This window comes from Hippocampus zosterae, chromosome 12 (assembly GCF_025434085.1).
Source record: "Hippocampus zosterae strain Florida chromosome 12, ASM2543408v3, whole genome shotgun sequence".
NCBI lineage: Eukaryota > Metazoa > Chordata > Actinopteri > Syngnathiformes > Syngnathidae > Hippocampus > Hippocampus zosterae.
The window spans coordinates 19993169-20013334 of record NC_067462.1 but is presented as its reverse complement, the minus strand read 5'-3'; the positions used below and the strand labels follow the sequence as shown (position 1 = coordinate 20013334).

Genomic DNA, 20166 nt, shown 5'->3' with positions numbered 1-20166 from the left:
GGGCAAGGTGATAATGACCTAACTGGATGTCACTGTATGACATCTGCTTCGATCGTTTTGACATGATTTGCACCAACTGAGCTGGACAAGAGCAGTGTCGACCACTCTGAGGCGCTGCTATGAAGATTTCTTCATTGACCAACTGGGCTGGGTTTCGAGGGGGACCAACCTCTCCAAAGGCGTCTCACTGCAGTGTTTTCATCTTGTTAATGGATTTTATATAGTACTATAGATGAGTTTCAATGTTGGCAAACACTGCCTCCAAGATGCGTGCGCATCTTAATGACGTCACTGTTGTTTACAAAGACAAGCATTCTTAATTGCCACCTTAGTTCTCAGCGCATGTATAAGCCAGTGGTGGTTGCTGTTGCTGTTTCCAAACGAAGCAGCAGCGGTTGCGGTGACATGCTGAGGTTGGATTAGACTTGTGGAAGGCTTGTTTTCATTGTAGTGAACGTCATTGCGAGGCAAGGGTGGAGAAAAATATTTCGTATTATGCAACAGGGGGGATTTTCGCTGTGGGGGGAAGCAGAAAAGAGGGAATGGCTTAATGCATGAAGACGTTTTCACACTAGAAGGGGGTATTTTCGCATGTGTAGGTTTCGTTAAGTAGTGAGTCGTTTCACTGTATTACGACTCACTAGCGTGTGTTTTCTGCCTCCAAGATGGGCACACAGCCAGACTTAATATATGCATACGTCACATGTAACTGATCTATACTGTTTCATGTGCCCCTGCAATTGTTTGCAATCGGTTAAGGGTGCCCCACGCCTACTGTCCGAAGACAGCTGGGATAGGCTTCAGCACCCTCCGTGATCCTTGTGACGATAAAGCGGATCGGAAAATGAATGAATGAATGAATACCGTTTCAAATGTTGCCCACTCGGCATCCATTGCAGCCTGGTCATCCTGGAAGTGGGGTTCTTCCATCTGAGGCCCCTTCTCAAGGTTTCTCATTTTTCCCTTGATTGTGTTTGGTGGTGTGAAACAGAGAGGTCTACCAGCCGCTCAGGCAGTATCCATGTGTCAAGCCAGGGTGTGCCGCTGCCCCCACCAGCGGTAGAGATACTCAGTTAATGTGTTTTTCTTTTCTTAGGCATCTACTTTCAAGGCAGAACAATTTCGTTGCGCCGTCTTCCACGTCGAACCGATCGCAGTCACCACAGCTCGCTGCATTTTCTTTTGTTTGTTGTGCCGCTGACACGGCTACCAAACAAAAGGCTCTTCCTTGCCCTCCTCGCTGATAAGCACCTCAATTTCGGTCTATCTTGATATACTGTAACATTGAGCAGCATGCTTTACATTGACCAATGAAGGTTTTCGATGGCGATATATAAGAATCATCCATGTCCACACTTGATTGGACATGTATGTCCAATCAAGTGATTTATCAAGGTAAGATTTCCTCCCATTTTTGTTTTCCATTTTTTGCTGCACGCCATTTCTGGCTTTTGTATGTACACTTTCAGTAAGAATCCAGTGCCCAGTGGGGTAGGTGTGGCCCCAATTTGTAAGTGACAGGACCAAAGAGCAAGAGACTGAAGAATCTGAGCAGAGGAAGACAAAAAAAAAAAAAGAGCGAGGATGTAAGTGAAAAGGTGTTAGGATGGCGGACATGGCCAAGACCCCTAGGGGGTTCATTGAGTTCACTTTTAGCACCCCACTGAACTCCACCCATTCTCTCCTCCTTCCAGTGCAAGTACCCGAAGAGTGACAGGACAAAGCTCCCTGTGAGGCGCTGGGAGACAGCCGCGCAGCAGCCCAGCATTGAAACCCGTGGCTTTCCAGCAAAATGCAAGATTGGGGGGGGGGGGGGGGGGGGGGGATAAAAGCCATTTACATGACACTAGCCACTTTCTAAAAGAGTACAAAGAAGAGATTCCACAAGTCCAAAGGTGACGGTGGGCTTAGCGGAGAAAAAAAAAATACTGCCAATGAGAGCTCAATTATGTCTTCCAATTCACCCAAATGCATCTTGAAAGGTTTCTATTTCAGGAAACTTGGCACAAGTTCTCAAGCAGAGCGGTGCCCTAAAAGTGGCTAAATTACATTGTTTGCAGACTGATTAGTGTTTGTCAGTGTCAACATGTGGCCACCAAAGATGGCCCCCTCTAAAAGGCGCCTCACGCCTCTTCCTCCTGTAAAGCACAGCTTTACATTCACACGCGGACTTGTTCAGACCAGTTCAAGCGCAACCACTGTACATGCACACATTTCCATCCATCCATGCACACAACCACCACCATGCAAAGTAATGCATCACACATCAGGCCTCCCAATACTGCTGGCCATCAAGTGCACATTAGATACTGTACATGCTCACATAAAGGACCCCATTTAACGACAGCTTTTATTTGTGAGGGCGGTAAAAGCTCCTCTGATCAAATGTAACGAACCTCCCCTCAGTACCATGCATGGTACTTGCCTCAACGCCGAGCATTAGAACGCCTAAAAACTGGGGGAGTGTTCAAAGAAACAATAATAAAGCGGGACTATGATTAACAGGCAGACACAGTTGAAGTTTCTAAGAACTTACATTTGTTTTGTTTTTTGCTTTTTGTTTTTTTTTTTGGGGGGGGGGGGGGTGATTTGTCCTGAATACAATGTGATTCATTCATTATATTCTGTCCAGATAGTGGAATCGGGTACATCAGCTGCGGTACAGGATAATGTAACAACAGCATGACTGTATGAATAGTTTGAAGGCAGTGCACTAAAAATACACACAGGGAAAAAAAAATACAGATGTTTCTTCAGAGATCATAAAATCATCGATTAAAAACAAAATGTTTACTAATAAACTAATGATATACAGGTACAGGTACTGAATGTAACTGCCTTACTTGGGTCCAGAAGATGATTTTCCTAGAACTCTATACCCTTTGTACATATTCTCTTGTGCTATTTCAATGTTGAAAGCACACAGCGAACGTACAAAGCAAATTACCGCTTCGCTACTCATGGTCCCTTTGAGGATTTTTCTTTTCATCCATTATTTCAGACCGTTTTGAACTGGCCCCAACACGTCTTGGCTGACCCGGCGGAGTGAGGTTGCTCGTGAAGATCAGCAGTTAGGACACCTGGGTGGGCTTGTGTCGATAATGGGCTGCTTCAGCTTGTCTTTACCTGCGCCAGAAGCCTCTCAGTGGTGCATGTGAGGGAAGGGGCCATGGAAGCAGGGGAGCTGACAGAGAAGCAACTCATTACTCAATGCCGCGAGACACAACGGCACATCGCAAAAAGACGAGGGTGTGGCCATGCTGCTGTAGTTCTAAACATGAGCCGAGGCGTGTGCGCATTTTGCTGCCATTGTTCAGGCATGACTCCTCAGCACTCTGAAGTCAGTGTGGGGTGAGGCAGTGAGAGATGATGAGGATGGTGGGCCAAGTTTGAAATTCAAAACTTTTGGCTGACATCGAATCCGTGAGTGCACCGCTGTAGTTGGAGTAAATTGCACATGCATTTAATAAATGTTTGTGGATTATGTATCCAATCAGAAGGTATACAAAAGAACGGTCAAAGTTTAAAACATATACAACATGTCTGGGACAGGTCCAAGAGCGTCATGAGAGACACCAGCCTCATGAAAGAGTGTTTGCCCTGATGTAAACCTGCCCACCTGATACCTCAGTGTCATGGTAGCAAAACCATCCATCCATCCATTTTTTAAGCCGCTTATCCTCACAAGGGTCGAGGGTGTGCCGCAGCCTTTCCCAGCTATCTTTGGGCACCCTGAACTGGTTGCCAGCCAATCCCCGGGCACATAAACAACCATTCACACTCACAATCACATGAAGGGTCAAGTTAGGGTGTTCCATTAACCTGACATGGATGTTTTTGGAATTTGGGAGGAAACAAGAGTACCCAGAGAAAACCCACGCAGGACATGCAAACTCCACACAGGAAGGCCGGAGCCGGAATCGAACCCTGCACGTCTACACTGTGAAGACGACGGTCTAACCGACTGCCTTGGCGCCCCTGGTAGTGAATTACCTGCCGTAATTAAGCTTCCACTCACCGATGTTCACTTTTGGAGACATAAGTAGCTCCTAACTAAACCTCTCAATGACACCTTTTCTCAGCTGCTTTGATATATTTCTCAGATCAAAATTTAATTTCTCAGAAATTTTTAAATTTTCACATAAATATGTCATTTGTGCGCCTCAAAAGAGCACTTTCTTATTTCTTTGAACAAGTTGCAACTGCTTTGGCGCATCCAATGAAAGGCTTACGATGTCAAATTCTCTTCGCTTTTTCCTACATTTTCAAAGGTTGATGTCATGTTCATCAAAATGTATTACACTGGGTTTTTTTGAATTGTTTCAAACCCCACAATATGTTGGCATTTGTTCATTCATTAGTCTTTGTGTGCAAAATGGTTGTCATAGTCAAAGTTGTCATATGTCAACTAAGGGTGTGGAAAATAATCGATATTAATCGATACATCGATGCGCACGTCCGCGATCCGAGTGCATCGGCTCATTCACTGGGTACGACGCGATTGACGGGTGAAATCGCGATTCATCACGATGCATTGATGGGTATCGGTGAAATCGCGATTCATCACGATGCATTGATGGGTATCGGTAAAATCCGATTCAATCGCCGTTTTATTCATGTTAAACGTCACATATTTGCCCTTTCCTAGGCGCAATGAATGCACCATCATTGCTTTGCGTTTTGTGTTGAATACGGACGGTAGCCGTGCGTCACATACAGTCCAGTACACAACGAGCGAAACATTGTGGAAGTTAGCGCACGCAGCAGCAAGGAAACTACCATATTTAATGCAGCCGCAACATTCAAATCTTATGTTTGGAAATACTACGGCTTCGAAAAGAAAGACGGAAAGCTTGATAAAACCTCCGTAATTTGCAAGGAATGTCGCACTAAGAAGCCATACAACGGCAGCACCACAAATATGCAGACCCACTTAAACCGATGGCACCAGATCACCGACAAGTTTCCCTCCCGCTTCCCCGCCCAGTTCCTCGTCGGACACCGGAGAAACTCTTGGTAAACCAGGTCAGGATCAGAAAAAAATTGCCTCTTATTTTGGGAGTCCCCTTGCAACTCACTGTGACCGCGCAATGGCTATAACTAAGGCCACTGCTTATTTCATATGCAAAGACCTCCAGCCTTAGCGTGGTGGACAACGAGGGTTTCCGACAGCTCGTGCACGTTTTGGAACCCAGGTATAAAATACCAGACAGGTCTGTGTTCACTTACAAACATATTCCCGATGTGTACAACAAAGTGAGAAGTGAGATTACTGTGTCGCTGAACAGTGCGCAAAGAGTTGCACTTACAGTGGATGGGTGGACATCTTGCGCTATATTCATATATATATATATATATATATATATATATATATGAATATTTCATATAAGACACTCAGTGAGAGTCTGTTTGTGTTTACACTATAGCAACAGCTGTGAGTCTCAGGTGCCAAATTGTTTACATTTTCTTTGCACAAAACCCAATTGTGAAAGGGCTTAAATAAGTTGTTTTACAAGTTCTACTCTTTATAAGGAATAAAGTGGTATCGTTTTTGTAATACCATACTGAATTCCATCTTTTTAAAAGCTTTTTTCTTTGCTTATTTGCATCATGTTTAATTGCACAATATCGCAACAAATTGCATTGTATCGTATCGGATCGCATTGATTTGAACTTAATGTGTATCGAATCGTATCGCATCGTGACGACGGTGAAACGTATCGCATCGTATCGCCAGAAAATTCCATGTATCATTCAAGTATCGCATCGCTGGCAGTGGATCGTGATGTGTATCGAATCGTCCTCAGTGCTGAGATTCACATCCCTAATGTCAACTATCTTTCCAAACATCCCAGGTGAATCTTTTTCTAACACATAAACAGTTAAATACTGTCTATATGTGAACATGAACCAATAGTCAATAACAACCAGCTCAAAGAATGTGTAGATAACTGTTGTGATGACGATTTGTGGCCCAAAAGATGTAGGAAGACTGCACTGTGATTCCTGCAGTGGTGCAGGTACACTTTTCCGAAGGTTTGTGCCCTTTATTCACATTTTTCCTTTGTGCTCAGCAGTGCTGTTTTTTTTCACTTCTGATGATGGTTTGTCAACAAATTACAGTGCAAACAATAAACGTGAATCTTCCCCAGTCTCTTGCAATCAATCGTTCCACATGCACTTAGTTGTATCATACTATTTAGAAGAATTGTCATAAAAACTTCAGCCGCAGTTCAGATCAGAACATCACTCCAAAGCAGACCCATCACCTCATGTGGGTCGTAGAAGGCTGTGACCGCCCACCGAGATGGTTGTAACCCCCCCCCCCCCCCCCCCCCCGCACCTCCCACTCCCCATTTAAGGCACTGCTTGAAATACCAACGCTGAGATGCTTATGACAAAGACATTAAAAATTCAATGAAACAGTGGTCTGATTTTTGTTTGATGGCCAAGCTTATCTGCAACAGCCAATCAGGGCCTAATTGAGAATAAGGTTTGGGTTGCAGCCTTATGTGCAACAAATACGTCAATGTTTGCATGTGCGAGTCCGGCACATTATTCAAAGTGAATTTGCAATCTGTAAGGACACTGTAGTAGAATGGCAGGAGTCCATCCATCCATCCATCCATCCATTTTCCGAACCGCTTGATCCTCACTAGGGTCGCAGGAGGGCTGGAGCCTATCCCAGCCGTCTTCGGGACACCCTGAATCGGTTGCCAGCTAATCGCAGGGCACACAGAGACGAACAACCATCCAAGCCCACATTCACACCTAGGGACAATTTAGAGCGTCCAATCAGCTTGCCATGCATGTTTTTTGGAATGCGGGAGGAAACCGGAGCACCCGGAGAAAACCCACGCAGGCCCGGGGAGAACATGCAAACTCCACACAGGGAGGCCGGAGCTGGAATCGAACCCGGTACCTCTGCACTGTGAAGCCGACGTACTTACCACTGGACTACCGGGCCACCAAGCAGCAGTCTAGAACTTAATATAAGCGTTTAACAAAAAGAGAGCTTGATATGTCAGAAAACTGCAATCACTCCTCATCAAAATGTATGTATAAATCTGTATTTATACCCACATCAACCTCCGAAAATAGCACACTGATCACCCCAATACAGTACTTACTACATTGGTGTCCAACTAAAGAGGCATTTCATAAAAGAAACCACAGAAGCAACAAATTGTTTGGACATCTAAAATGACCGATTTGCTGCTGGACATGCCCGGTGAACTGGGTGGCCCTTTCAAAGCAATGTCAGCACATCTGGCATGTTGGATGTGTCCATTGTATTTGGCATCAAATCGGCAAATGTTTTTTGTAAAATTGAATGAGAATGACAAAATAAAATCAAAAGCAATGATTCAGTATTAATCGAATGAGTTCTTTCTTTCTGATACATCTCCAAGTAGCAAGTGAACGTGGAGTCTTCACAGATGACTTCACTTTGCCATGCATGATATGTCCAAAATGGCGCCGTAGTTGGCAGCAAGTGCTCGTCAAGAGCTTTGCTTTTTTATTTTCTTGTATTTTCTTTTGACATATTGTGTTTGTTGTTACTTCTGTGTTGACCCAATGTTTTCAGCATTTTTGGTCACGACATTCATCAAAGGAGAAAAAATATGTGCTTGGTGGTTGCATCTTCTTGGTAGCCCACGTGTACCAGCACTGATTTTGATTGAGAGGAATCTCTGCGCTATTTGAATGTCACCGCTGGACAGCCTCAGGGCGCTTGTGTTTTTTAAGGCTGTATTGGGTAGGATTTTTCACAGTCCTGTTTCACCCACAGTTTTGGTTAGCGGAGATGTCGGCGCTGTTGGACAGTCTGCGCTGTTTACATTTTGTAATATATTTTGCTATTTCTACGATCTGTTTTAGATATGCACGTATTGGTTTGCACATGGCAGCACATGCTCAACTGGTTAGCACTTTGACCTCACACTGCAAATGTCTTGAGTTGGCCTTCCTGTGTGGAGTGTGCATGAGAATCCACTATTTTGGTATTTTCTTGGAAGGATTTTGTAGGTCGCTGTCTCCACCATGCTCTCGTAACAAACGTCGTCCGTGCAGAAGAGTAAAAAGACTGTCCCTGAACTTGTCTAAAGAAGGAGAATGGAAGTGGATGTGATCACACGTCTTCACTGTTATGACTCAAAATGGCTACCCCAATGACTTTTTGGGTGGTTTTAACTACTTCCGCTACTAGGGGCACTGTACTGTAATACAATCACTGAGGGCAGAATATAAAATGAGAAGACACTTTAGTGATAGACAATAAGGAAACTGGAATCTGGGAACTATAGGATACCATTAAAACAAACCAAAAAAAAAAACTACAATTCAAATTTGAGCAGAGACAAATGTCTTCACCCTCAGTGGTTTTTCTCATTGCTTTATTTGTTGTGGTAAGACCTCCTATGGAGTGAAGCTGAATGGACCTCAATTTCATACAGCAACAACCTACAAAAGTTCATGTTTATCATTCACCCATATTCGCAGTACTTCTGTATTTGGGAAAAAGACTGGCGCCATCCGAATCCGGCCTTCCTGTGTGGGGTTTGCATGTTCTCACCGTGCCAGTGTGGGTTTTCTCCAGGCACTCTGGTTATCTTCCACATTCCAAAAAACATGCATGGCAGGTTGATTGGGCACTCCAAATTGTCCCTTGGTGTAAGTGTGAACGCGGATGGTTGTTTGTCTCTGTGTGCCCTGCAATACGCAAGTCAACGAACTACTCACGCAACAAAAAGAACTGTTCACAGCACTTATTCAGCAACAACAGGATCACTTCAAAGGATTTGTAAAGATGATACTGGATTCAACAAACACACGACTCGACAATTTTTCCAGGGAAGTTCAAGAACTGAAAACAAGTCTTAATTTTACCCAAAAGGAGGTTGATGACATTAAAAAACAACAAACGAATGGAACTGACCATTGCAAAGCCATGCAAACTGAAATATATAAAGTATGTGACAGTATGCTTGTTTTAACTGACAAGATGGACTACTTAGAGGGACAATCCAAAAGAAATAACTTGATAATCGATGGAATTGAAGAAAGGCAAGGAGAAACGTGGACCGAAACGGAGGAAAAAGTGCAGAAAATCTTCAAGGACCAACTGCAATTAAAGGAGACAATCAAGGTGGAGAGAGTCCACCGCACGGGGAGATACGAATCGGGAAGACCTCGACCAAGACCAGTCGTGGTGAAGTTTGAAAAATATAAGGACAAAACAATGATACAACAGAGAGCAAAATACCTAAAAGGCACCAAAATTTACATTAATGAAGATTATACAGATACTGTACGTCAAAAAAGAAAAGAATTGCTTCCAAAACTAAAAGCGGCACGTGAAAGAGGGGAAATTGCCTACTTGAGGCACGACAAACTCATCGTCCACCCCCGCACCAGTACTCCAATTCAAAGGGCTCCACTTCAACATGCTGAGAGCTGATTACCACCAGACAAAACTTAATGACTAAATACATATAGGAAACAAACAACACAAACATGGACTTTAAAATCTTTGATTACGCTGAACATAAGACATTCGATCCAGAGAACAACTTGGATCCAGACAATAATTTCTTCAATCATAATCACAGCATCACAAACTCAAAGTATTATACTGATGAACAATTCAACTCAAATGTAGAACTGAAAAATACATTTTCAGTGATACATATAAATAGTAGAAGTTTATACAAAAATTTCACCAAAATCGAAGAATATTTAACTACTTTGAATAAATTTACAATTATTGCCATATCAGAAACTTGGCTTGATGATGAAAAAACAAGTGAAATGAAAATTGATGGATATGAAATGTATGCAACTCATAGGGAAGACAAAAAAGGAGGGGGAGTTGCAATATATGTAGATAAAACACTGAAATGCTGCAAAATTGAGAGCTTGACAAACACAACTGAGAATCTAATGGAATGTCTAACTTTGGAAATACACATGAAAAATGCATCAAATGTTATTCTAAGTTGCGTTTATAGGACACCAGGATCTTGTCTAGACACATTTAATAAAAAACTGACAGATATGCTGAGTTGTTCTAATGACAAGAAAACACGAATAATATGTGGCGATTTTAACATCAACTTATTAAACCCAAATGGACACAAAAAAACAACAGATTTCATAAATACAATGTATAGCAACGGTCTATTCCCAGTCATTCTGAGACCCAGCAGAATAACAGTGGATACGGCCACATTGATAGATAACATATTCATAAATAAGATCGATCACAAAAAGGAAAGTGGACTTCTCATAACTGATATAAGTGACCATCTACCAGTCTTTGTAGTCCTACACAATTACTTTGCTAGAAAAACAAAACCAAGAACCCATACATCAGAAATAAGACTTAGAACCCAACATTCCATTGCAGCTTTCAAGTTCGACCTAGACAAGCAAAATTGGTCTGAGGTCTACACAAATGATGATCCAAATACTGCGTTTGAAGCATTTCAGTCAACCATAACCTCCTTATACGATAAACATTTCCCAGTAATTAAAGTCACCAGAAAGTTCAATGGACAAAGTAAGCCATGGATAACAAAAGGCATAGAAAATGCATGTAAAAAGAAAAACAATCTATACAAATCGTTTCTAAAATCCAGAACTAATGAAGCTGAAACAAAATATAAGACTTATAAAAACAAATTAGTAAATATTATAAGAGCTAGTAAGAGAGACCATTTTCATGCATTATTAGAGCAAAATAAAAGCAATACTCAAGAAATCTGGAAAATCTTAAATCATGTAATTAGAAATAACTCTAATAAAGTAGATTATCCGGAGTATTTTATGAAGGACAAAAATACCATTATTGAGGAAACGGTAGAAATAGCAAATGAATTTAATGAATACTTTGTTAATATCGGCAGTAACTTAGCAAAACAAATTCCCGATCCAATAAACTCTTTAGAAATACATAAACACATAGAAAAAAATCCTTCCACAATGTTTCTTACTGCTGTGAATCAAAATGAAATATTAAATATTGTAAAAACATATCAAAGCAAAAAGTCAACTGACTGTTTTGATATTGATATGTCAATAGTAAAACATATTATAGAACTTGTAGTGCGACCCTTTACATATATATGCAACCTGTCATTTAAAGTCGGTATTTTTCCATCAAAAATGAAAACAGCTAAAGTTATTCCAATTTTTAAAAATGGTGAAAGACATTTCATAACAAATTATAGACCTATATCACTGTTACCACAATTTTCAAAAATATTAGAAAAATTATTTTCTCGTAGACTCGATAACTTCATTGATAAACACATGGTATTAAGTGAAAATCAATATGGCTTCAGAGAAAAACGGACCACCTTATTGGCAGCAATGGAGTTTGTGGAAGCAATAGCCACTAATATAGATAATAAAGAATACACGGTCGGGATTTTTCTAGATCTAAAAAAAGCTTTTGATACTATAGACCATGCTATATTATTGAAAAAATTAGAGAGATATGGTATCAGAGGCACAGCACATAAATGGATTGCAAGTTATTTAGAAAACAGATATCAGTATGTGCAGTTCAAAAACAAAAAATCCAACTTACTGAAGATTATCCATGGAGTGCCCCAGGGGTCAGTGATTGGACCAAAACTGTTCATTTTATATATTAATGATATCTGTAGTGTGTCAAAACAATTCAAATGCGTCCTTTTCGCCGATGATACAACCTTTTACTGCTCTGGAAAAAATATGACACAACTCATGAATATTGTAGAAAACGAATTGACAAAATTAAAAAAATGGTTTGACAAAAACAAATTATCTTTAAATTTAACAAAAACTAAGCTAGTTGTTTTTGGCACAAGACCAATTAAAGACCACATTAAAATAAAGATAAATTCAATTGAAATAGAACGCGTCTATGAATATAAGTTTCTTGGACTAGTAATAGATACCAAACTATCCTGGAAGCCACACATAGATAACATAAAAAGAAAAGTATCCAAAACTATCGGGATACTCCACAAAACGAAGGATGTGTTGAATAAGAGCTCTTTGTATACATTATATTACTCATTATTACTACCATATCTGACCTACTGTGTGGAAATATGGGGAAAAGCCTGTAAAACGAACACACTCCCTGTTTTAAAATTACAAAAAAAAGCAATCAGAATAATCAACAGGTCGAAATATATAGAACCCACAAATCCAATATTCATCAAATTAAACACAATGAAATTCTACGACCTGGTTGACTACAAAATTACTCAATTAATGTATAAAGCACATAACAACCTCCTTTGTCAAAATATCCAGCAGCTTTTTGAAATTAGAGAGAGCTGGTATCATCTAAGGGGCACTAATCAATACAAAAAATCCAGAACAAGAACAAACATTAAGCAAAGGTGTGTATCAGTAATTGGTGTCAATCTATGGAATAAGCTTGAAACGGATCTGAAAATGAGTAAATCGTTGGAGGAGTTCAAAAACAAATTCAAAAGATTAGTGCAAAATAACTACATGAATCTGAATTAAAATAGATACATTTGATATACTTATAAAATATAGTAATATAACTGTTTGTTCTTGTTTTGGATTTTGATCAACTTAACAGTTGTATTCAAGGAATGCTAATTATAATGAATATCAGAAAATTGAAATACAAAAGAAGAAAGAATAACAATATATATACAAACCGGAAGGTGTAGAAATAGAATAGCATAGTATACACAAGGGTAAAAATATTTAATGATATGTAGTTTTTCATTTCTTAGTTTTGAAAAATGAACAATCAGTTACATAATAAGGGGTAGGACTAGATAAGTTATTTACTTCCTCCTACTCCTTTGAGCATATAACTGTGATGTGTTTTTTTTTTTTCTCTTTTAACTATTTCTAATTTTCCTTTTATAATTTTGTTTGACCTTTGTCAACCTGTTATTGCATGTACTATATATGCTCAATAAAATAAAACAAACAAACAAACAAACAAACAAACAAACAATTGGCTGGCGACCACATCAGGGTGGACCCCGCCAACTGCCTGGGGACACCTGAGATAGGCTCCAGAACGCCACGACCCTCGTGAGGATAAGCAGCCTGGGTAATGGAGAGATGGATGGATAGATGATGGATGCTTTGTACATTTCAATTCTGATCTCTGAAATGAACCAAAGCTACATAGAAAAGCTGCCATTATCTGCAAACACAAACTGACCTCATCCTATCCACCTGCAACAGCAAAATGAGAGACCTTTTCCCTTTGTAACAAGGGCTACGTTTGTTTTATAATTGCTGGAGATGATAAAACACTATGGGTAGACAACGGGTTTCTACTTGGACCAGTAAGGGGACACTAGCTTCGATTCACTGGAGCTTATGATGTCACTATTGAGGGGGTGGCATGGGCAAAGAAACAAGACAACAGTTGTAAAAACAATTAACTTTTATATCAAACAGACACAGGACAACAAAATTATTATCACAACAACCACAGTGGAAAAAAAAGTAAATAAATACAATTTAGTCTCAACCTCTTAGTTGACCTTTCCCTCAAGCAAAATAATTGGTGATCACCTTTCTCAACACCGGTGTGAGTTCCCTTTTTTTCCTTTCAATCTGAATGAAATAACTAAACACAAAATGTTCTTGTCAGCTCCTGTCGTACAAAATAAATTCTTCTAAACATCACCAACACAAATAAAATAAATTAAAATTTATCAAATGTAATATATTGTATGTTCTTTGGCTGGCTCGCCACCACCACTGTACCCCCTTTTCCAGCACTTTCGGACGTCAGGGCACCGTAATGGAATCCACTCCACTGAAGGCACGCTATTCCCAGCGCTGTCCTCAATTGAAACTCCACAAAAGACCCGGCCAGAAGAATGTTGAACGATACTCCGACGATGTTATACGGTCGGCGAAATCCCGGCGGTACGTAATGCTAACAGCTACGTTAACCCAGTGCAGTACTCGAGGTCTAAGGAAAGTGACTATGTTTTAGCAACAAGTGATTTTAAACGAAATGCGCATAACACGTTCAAGCCTCTGAACACACTCACTGCGTAGAATGACTCTCTTTCTCCCGAAACACTTCCTCACAACGGCGAAGAATACGTCCGCTCGCGTTCAGGTCCCGTCAGAAAAAGAGACCGAGATAGGTCGCACGCTCGTGACGTCACGAAGGTGAAAAACTGCACCTCTCATTCGCTGACACCCCACTAGTATTTTGTGCCCTGATTCGCTCGGGCCACGGCAATATTCAATTCTGTTTAATTAAGCATTTTTTTAACGACGCTACTCTTTTAAGTCAATATAGATTTTGGTTATGTCCACTCCCCATTGCCTCATGCCATAATCCGGGTTACACCTTCAACAGACCTAATTTGAACCAGAGGAGAGGCAGAAGAGAAATCAAAAACCATTGCACGACAATCAACACAATATCATAAGCATCATTGTCATTGTTCTTGTTGTGGATCCCCATACTTCACTTCTCAACCTGCCTTGTCTTAAACTGGAAAGAACAACAACAACAACTGAGCCTCCCTCATGCAAGTTTGCCTGGCTTTCAAGAGACCTTGCCTCTGAAAACACTGCCCCAGCTGGCAGTATGTGATCTGTGGGTCTAGGGCCAGCTGGCCAGGAGGCAAACGGGGACCGGGGAGCAGGGACCCAAGCCAGCTCCGCCGTACAATACCGCACAAAAGCTCAAAGGTGTGAGGAAGAATAGAGCTAAACAGAAAAAAAAGAAAAAAACAGAAATAGAAGAAGAAGAAGCAAAGGAGCCCAGTGGACATTTAGAATGACAAAAACGTGCTTTATAACACTGCATTATGGGCACACACACAATATCACCCCCGCCCTCTCCCTCCAGCATCACCACAACTACACCCCTCCACCCAGACTCACCCCTTCCGCTTACAATGACTCAAATGTCACATGCATTATTCTGCGCAATTTCTTTTGTTTTGTCAGTTTTCTTCCCTTATCGTTGACATGTAGCATTCAGAAGGAACACATAGAGCTCTAATAATAATTCCCTGGCTTTTGTTCCCTTGTCATGACGGTGCTCAGATCATTCCCATTCCATGACAGCAGCCCATTCAGGCGGATTTTAACGGCTGGGTCAATAAGAAAAGGAAGGCACGGTGAGAGCGCTTGCCTTTATGCCATTGTAGTTTTAGTGTACCCAAGTAGATGTTTTGTTCTAGTTAAAATAACATTTTACATTCATTAAAGTGGTTTGTCTTGTGGTGAAGTGACAAGTGCGACATTTTTCGTCACGTGCATAAAATTGTGGAGCACCCACTCTGTGTGTGTATGTGTGTGCACGCACTTGCTGACTGTATGTGTGAAAAGGTAGATAAGGGTGTTCTCTTTGTACAATTGATGCAGGAACAAAGATGCAAAGAAGGGAGACTTGGAATGTGTATCCACACGCAAATATATATATATATATATATATATATATATATATATATATATTTCTGTGGAGATAGATACTAGCTAGATCGATAAAGAGAGGCAGAGAGAGAGAGAGAGAGAGAGGCAGAGAGAGAGAGAGAGAGAGAGAGAGAGCGAGATATGGATTGATGGATATAGAATTTCAAGTTTTCATACTTTAATGTTCCATGGACCATTTTATTATTATATTTTATTTATTACCATAGTTTTTTGGGGGGGAGTGGGGGATACTTTTGCTACTTTGGAATGTATTACTTGAATACTTTTGCTACTTTGAAATGTCTTCCACTGTAATTCATTTGAAGTCAAATGAAGGTGTTTTGCCTGGTCACTCGTGTTTTCTCGAAAGAATGGTTAACATTTAACACATTCTGCCAGGGTATGTAAACATGAATACAACTATAAACGATCAGATAGATAGAGAGAGAGAGAGAGAGAGAGAGAGAGAGAGAGAGAGAGAGAGAGAGAGAGAGAGAGAGAGATGGATAGATGGATAGATGGATAGATGGATAGATAAAACAACCTTGCAATTCCAGCTGCGGTGCCAAATGACAGCTAGACTACAGTATATTTAAATTAGGCATAATAACATTGTGCTTCTGCCAAGATTTTTGAGTAAATGGCTTGTTGTGGAACTCTGCCTGAATAAATAACACATTAAAACAAAAGTGTGTAATAGTATTGATTTCAGAACGTTCCCATGACATTTTTCATTGAAACTAAAATGTAAGCCATTTATTTTCTCGCGCACTATCGCTTGTGTATTTGAAAACAAATGGGTGGATTTCATGCGCTGCCAATTACGGCTTGAAGCCGGACAAATTTCTTTCAGGTGTCGTGATTAATAATGAATTAGAATCCTACCGCTTTCGGCGAAGCTGATAATCTCCGAGGTCTCCGTGTGAACCTCGTTGTTGAAGGACGCCTGTCCGTCAAAACTGGGGATCTCCACTCGACCGTCTTCTCGCACTTTACCGGCGTGCAGCCTCCTCAGCGCTGTCACCATCGCGGCTTTTGGGATGGGATGGGTGATGTTAGGTCGCTCCCTCATCTGCAACCTGTTCAGTATGTGTCTCTTGACCGCCTCCAAGAAGTCGACGTTCACTCGTTCGGACTGATCCGGTGCCCTGAAGCCGCACGACGCGCACGACTCCACGGGCGAGCTCGAAGTCTCTGGCACTGAGCTGCAGCGCACCGAGAAAGCGCAGGCAATTAACATCAGCACAGTGGCTGGAGTCATTTTCACAAACGGAAACAGTAAAGTCCACTCTACAGAAGAGAAAAGGAATTCAAATAAATTGTGGCAATACAGTTATTCTTTTTTTTTTTTTTTAATCTGCGACTTCCGAAAGAGCACAACCGCCGAGTCCAAAAGTCAATGAAAAAATTCTAAGCCTTCAAGTGCCGTCTAATTTGCGAAATTATGAACTCCACTCATGAAGTAAGCATTCAGCGGGTGGTCCAACAACGAGTCTTGACTTGGCTCGCAGGTAAAATATACGTTGAGTGAAACAAGACGTTCAGTGATCTCTCCAAAAATAGAAGTAAAAACTCTCTCTACATGGCCAGTTGTGTGTAGTCCGCTCTTTTTCATTCATACGCAGGAACTCATCTTCTCCAGCACCACTTCGAAAGAGGGAATAAGGTTTTCGGTAGCTTCCCGGATCGCGCGTCCGAGTGCGTTGCTGCAGATGACCAGCTCGTTTTTGTTCTGCGAGATGCTCCTGCTTGGGACCCCTTTCCCCTATGCAATCACGACAAGGGCTCCGCAATTCCAAAGTTGTTTTTCTTTCTTTCTTTCTTGTTCTTTTTTTTTTGTTGAGAGAAGTGGGAACCACGTGGGGATTTCCACCAACTAGACGCAAGGGATTAGTCGACTGTATGTTTCAGAGCGACGACTACTCCGATTGAGTTGACAGGCTTTTATTATGGTCGGACGTAGCATAGGTTGCCTATTCATAGAGCAAACCCCCCGCCCTCGGAAAGGGTTGCCTTATTAAACCCACTCCGTGACACGCAGTGTGAGGGTTCAAAAGGCACCTCGTCATGTGATTAATTTGCAGCGCTTTTAAAATAAAAAAATATTCCAATTAAAACACTTCCTCACCACATTAAATATGTTTCATATTTCACGAAGCGTGTCTTTAGTGTTGTTTGATGGGTTTTTTTTCTTTTTACCAATTTCCACAGTGTACGAGTGTATGCGACCACTATACGTAAACATTTGTGGGACGCGAGTCGCGCACGTCTTGTTGCTTATTTATGACTGGATGCACACTGCCATCTACTGCTCATGTGCAGTCATCACTCTTCTCATACAATATATAGTCTCTCTCCAGGGGGCGAAGAATTACAATTGTGATTTTTCACGGGGGTACAATGCTCAAAGTTGCGTCATCTATTTCAAAAAGTTCCAATCTTAGAATTAGGATTTCCCCTTTTTGTTCTTTGGATATTAGTCAAAGGTAAATCATGACCAAATGGCTTAACAGGAGACAACATGCAAATTTCACATCAGAAGGCTGGAGACAAGATTTGAACTAACTTTTGGTTTTCTCAAGTCCCATGCACCCTTTGATTCTGTATTGCAATTTATGCAATTGGCTGGTAACTAGTCCCAGGGTTTAACCTTGCCCCCCACCCTCTCCCCCTGACACTCCAGTGTCTGGTACAGTTACTCGCCAAAAACATAATATCGGATATGATACGGATATGTTTATCATACTGATATTAAATTTCCCCAGTGTGGGACGAATAAAGGATATCTTATCTTATTAAAGTAATGTCAAGTAACATAAGTAATTGATATTTGTTATTACTTTTAGATTACTCTACTGCGATTGGGTGGAAACCAGTTCAGGGTGTATCGCGCCTTCTGCCCGAAGACAGCTGGGATAGGCTCCAGCACGCCCGCGACCCTTGTGAAGATAAGCGGATTAGAAAATGGATGAATGGATGGATGTAAACAAAAACGGAAGAAAAAAAAAACAAATTTTGAACAAAATCAAATCAAAACAAAAGCTACAACTTATGTCTTGCACTTGACAAATACAATATATATTGAGAAATAAAAAAAACCTCAAACTAATAAAAAAAATTCCAAAAAATGTAATAAAAACTAACAAATCTGCTCTAAAAAAACGCTAACTGAATAAACAAAAACAAAAGTCGAAACAACAAACACCAACTATAATAAATGATTTCAAACATTTTGGCACCACCCCTTCACCGCCGGTCCAAAATGCCAGTGCCCCCCCCCCCCCCATCCCTCTCCAATGAACGCCAGAACAACGGTAACGTTAACTGCCATAAGGATTGGTTGATTCTCCAATCACAAAAAGTATAAAAACATATTTTGATGAACAAAAATGGTTAACATGTATTTTTCAATCACAAACACCTCGAAATTTATTTTTCGATGAGGAAATAAACATATCCATTGTTCGCTTCAAAAATTCATCTCAAAGAGTTTGAAAGAACACCAGCGTTTTGCCAGATTTATTGAGATGAAGCTTCTTCAAATGTTCTAGGAGCCTATTAGAAAAGTTTTTCTCACAAACCAAGCACAAGGGTTGTTGTGGATTGGTCGGTAGATTGTATAATTCCATACTTCAAGTACTCCAGAGTATTGCCTAGTTGCCTACACTTCTTTTTTGATGCTCCTGGGGTTGCCACAGTTATGCCTGGAGGAAAAAATGCAAACTGTTTTTAGAGGCAGAAAATGGAGTAACGATCGGTGGTGGGCAAACTACGGCCCGCGGGCCGGATCCGGCCCGTTGGTCTTTTTAATCCGGCCTGCCGAAGATTGGTGCACAATTAAGGTTTGATTGCACTCATTTCGTTTGGACTTGTAATGACAAGTATTTCAACACCATTTAAAACCACCATCGTTGAACATTATTGACCAGAAATGCAAAACAAATGCAATCTTCCCAAAAGATGGTTATGATTGGTGAAATATTATTACCGGTACACAAAAGCTATTGTTGTTCATCTGACAATTCAATTACTGACATAGGTCGGATTACAAAATGGATGATGATACTTGATGTACAGGTATGCAGGCACGTATGGCTAGTTGCAGCGAATGGGGGAACGCTTAATTAAATCACCCCATTTTTTCCTGGCCTTTCTACCAACACCAATATCACATTTCACTGTAATTGCTCCAACGCCCCCTTCACAATTTCAATGCCCCCATCCAACCGTCTACTGACGAGCGCCTCTTCAAAAGTTCATATCGCGATACTGTCCAAATTGAAAACCACTATTCGAAAGTATTGAAACCCTGGTTCACATTTGCCAGATTTGGGTCAGCTACAGTGAACTCCCTGGTGCAGTTTTGCTGATGATGTATGGTAGGTTATTTGAAGGATTGTGTTAGGGTGGTTCTGTTTGTGACCAACAGGTGGCACTGTAGGGCTCCTCCTGCAGTGGCACGCCTGTTGGTCATTATGTCTTTAGTTCGTGTTTTGTTGAAAGGACTCCCTGCCTGACCAGTCGGTGTTGAATCATTGTTGTTGTTGTGTGTCTCTGTGCATGTGTCGTGTTCTGTTTTCTCTCTTAGGATTTGTTTGCTACTTTGGTTTCCTGTGAAATTCTGGACTTTATGTGAGTATTTGAGTTTACGTGTGCTCCTGTCATGTTTTGTTTCCTGTCATAGTTTTGTTTGTTACTTTGATTCCTTGTGATTTCCAGGCATTT

General features: G+C 40.9%; 1 protein-coding gene across 2 annotated transcripts in view; it reads right to left on the bottom strand.

Moving 5' to 3' along the window:
• Positions 1–17431, bottom strand: part of inhbb (inhibin subunit beta B) — a 32773-nt gene extending 15342 nt beyond the window's left edge. The window contains exon 1 of one of the 2 annotated variants that reach the window (XM_052083054.1): positions 16327–17431. In XM_052083054.1, coding sequence (XP_051939014.1) covers positions 16327–16702 — 376 coding nt within the window. In that variant the 5' untranslated portion in view covers positions 16703–17431. The remainder of the gene's footprint in view (positions 1–16326) is intronic. The other variant, XM_052083055.1, reaches the window with a different exon arrangement.
• Positions 17432–20166: the final 2735 nt, after the last annotated feature.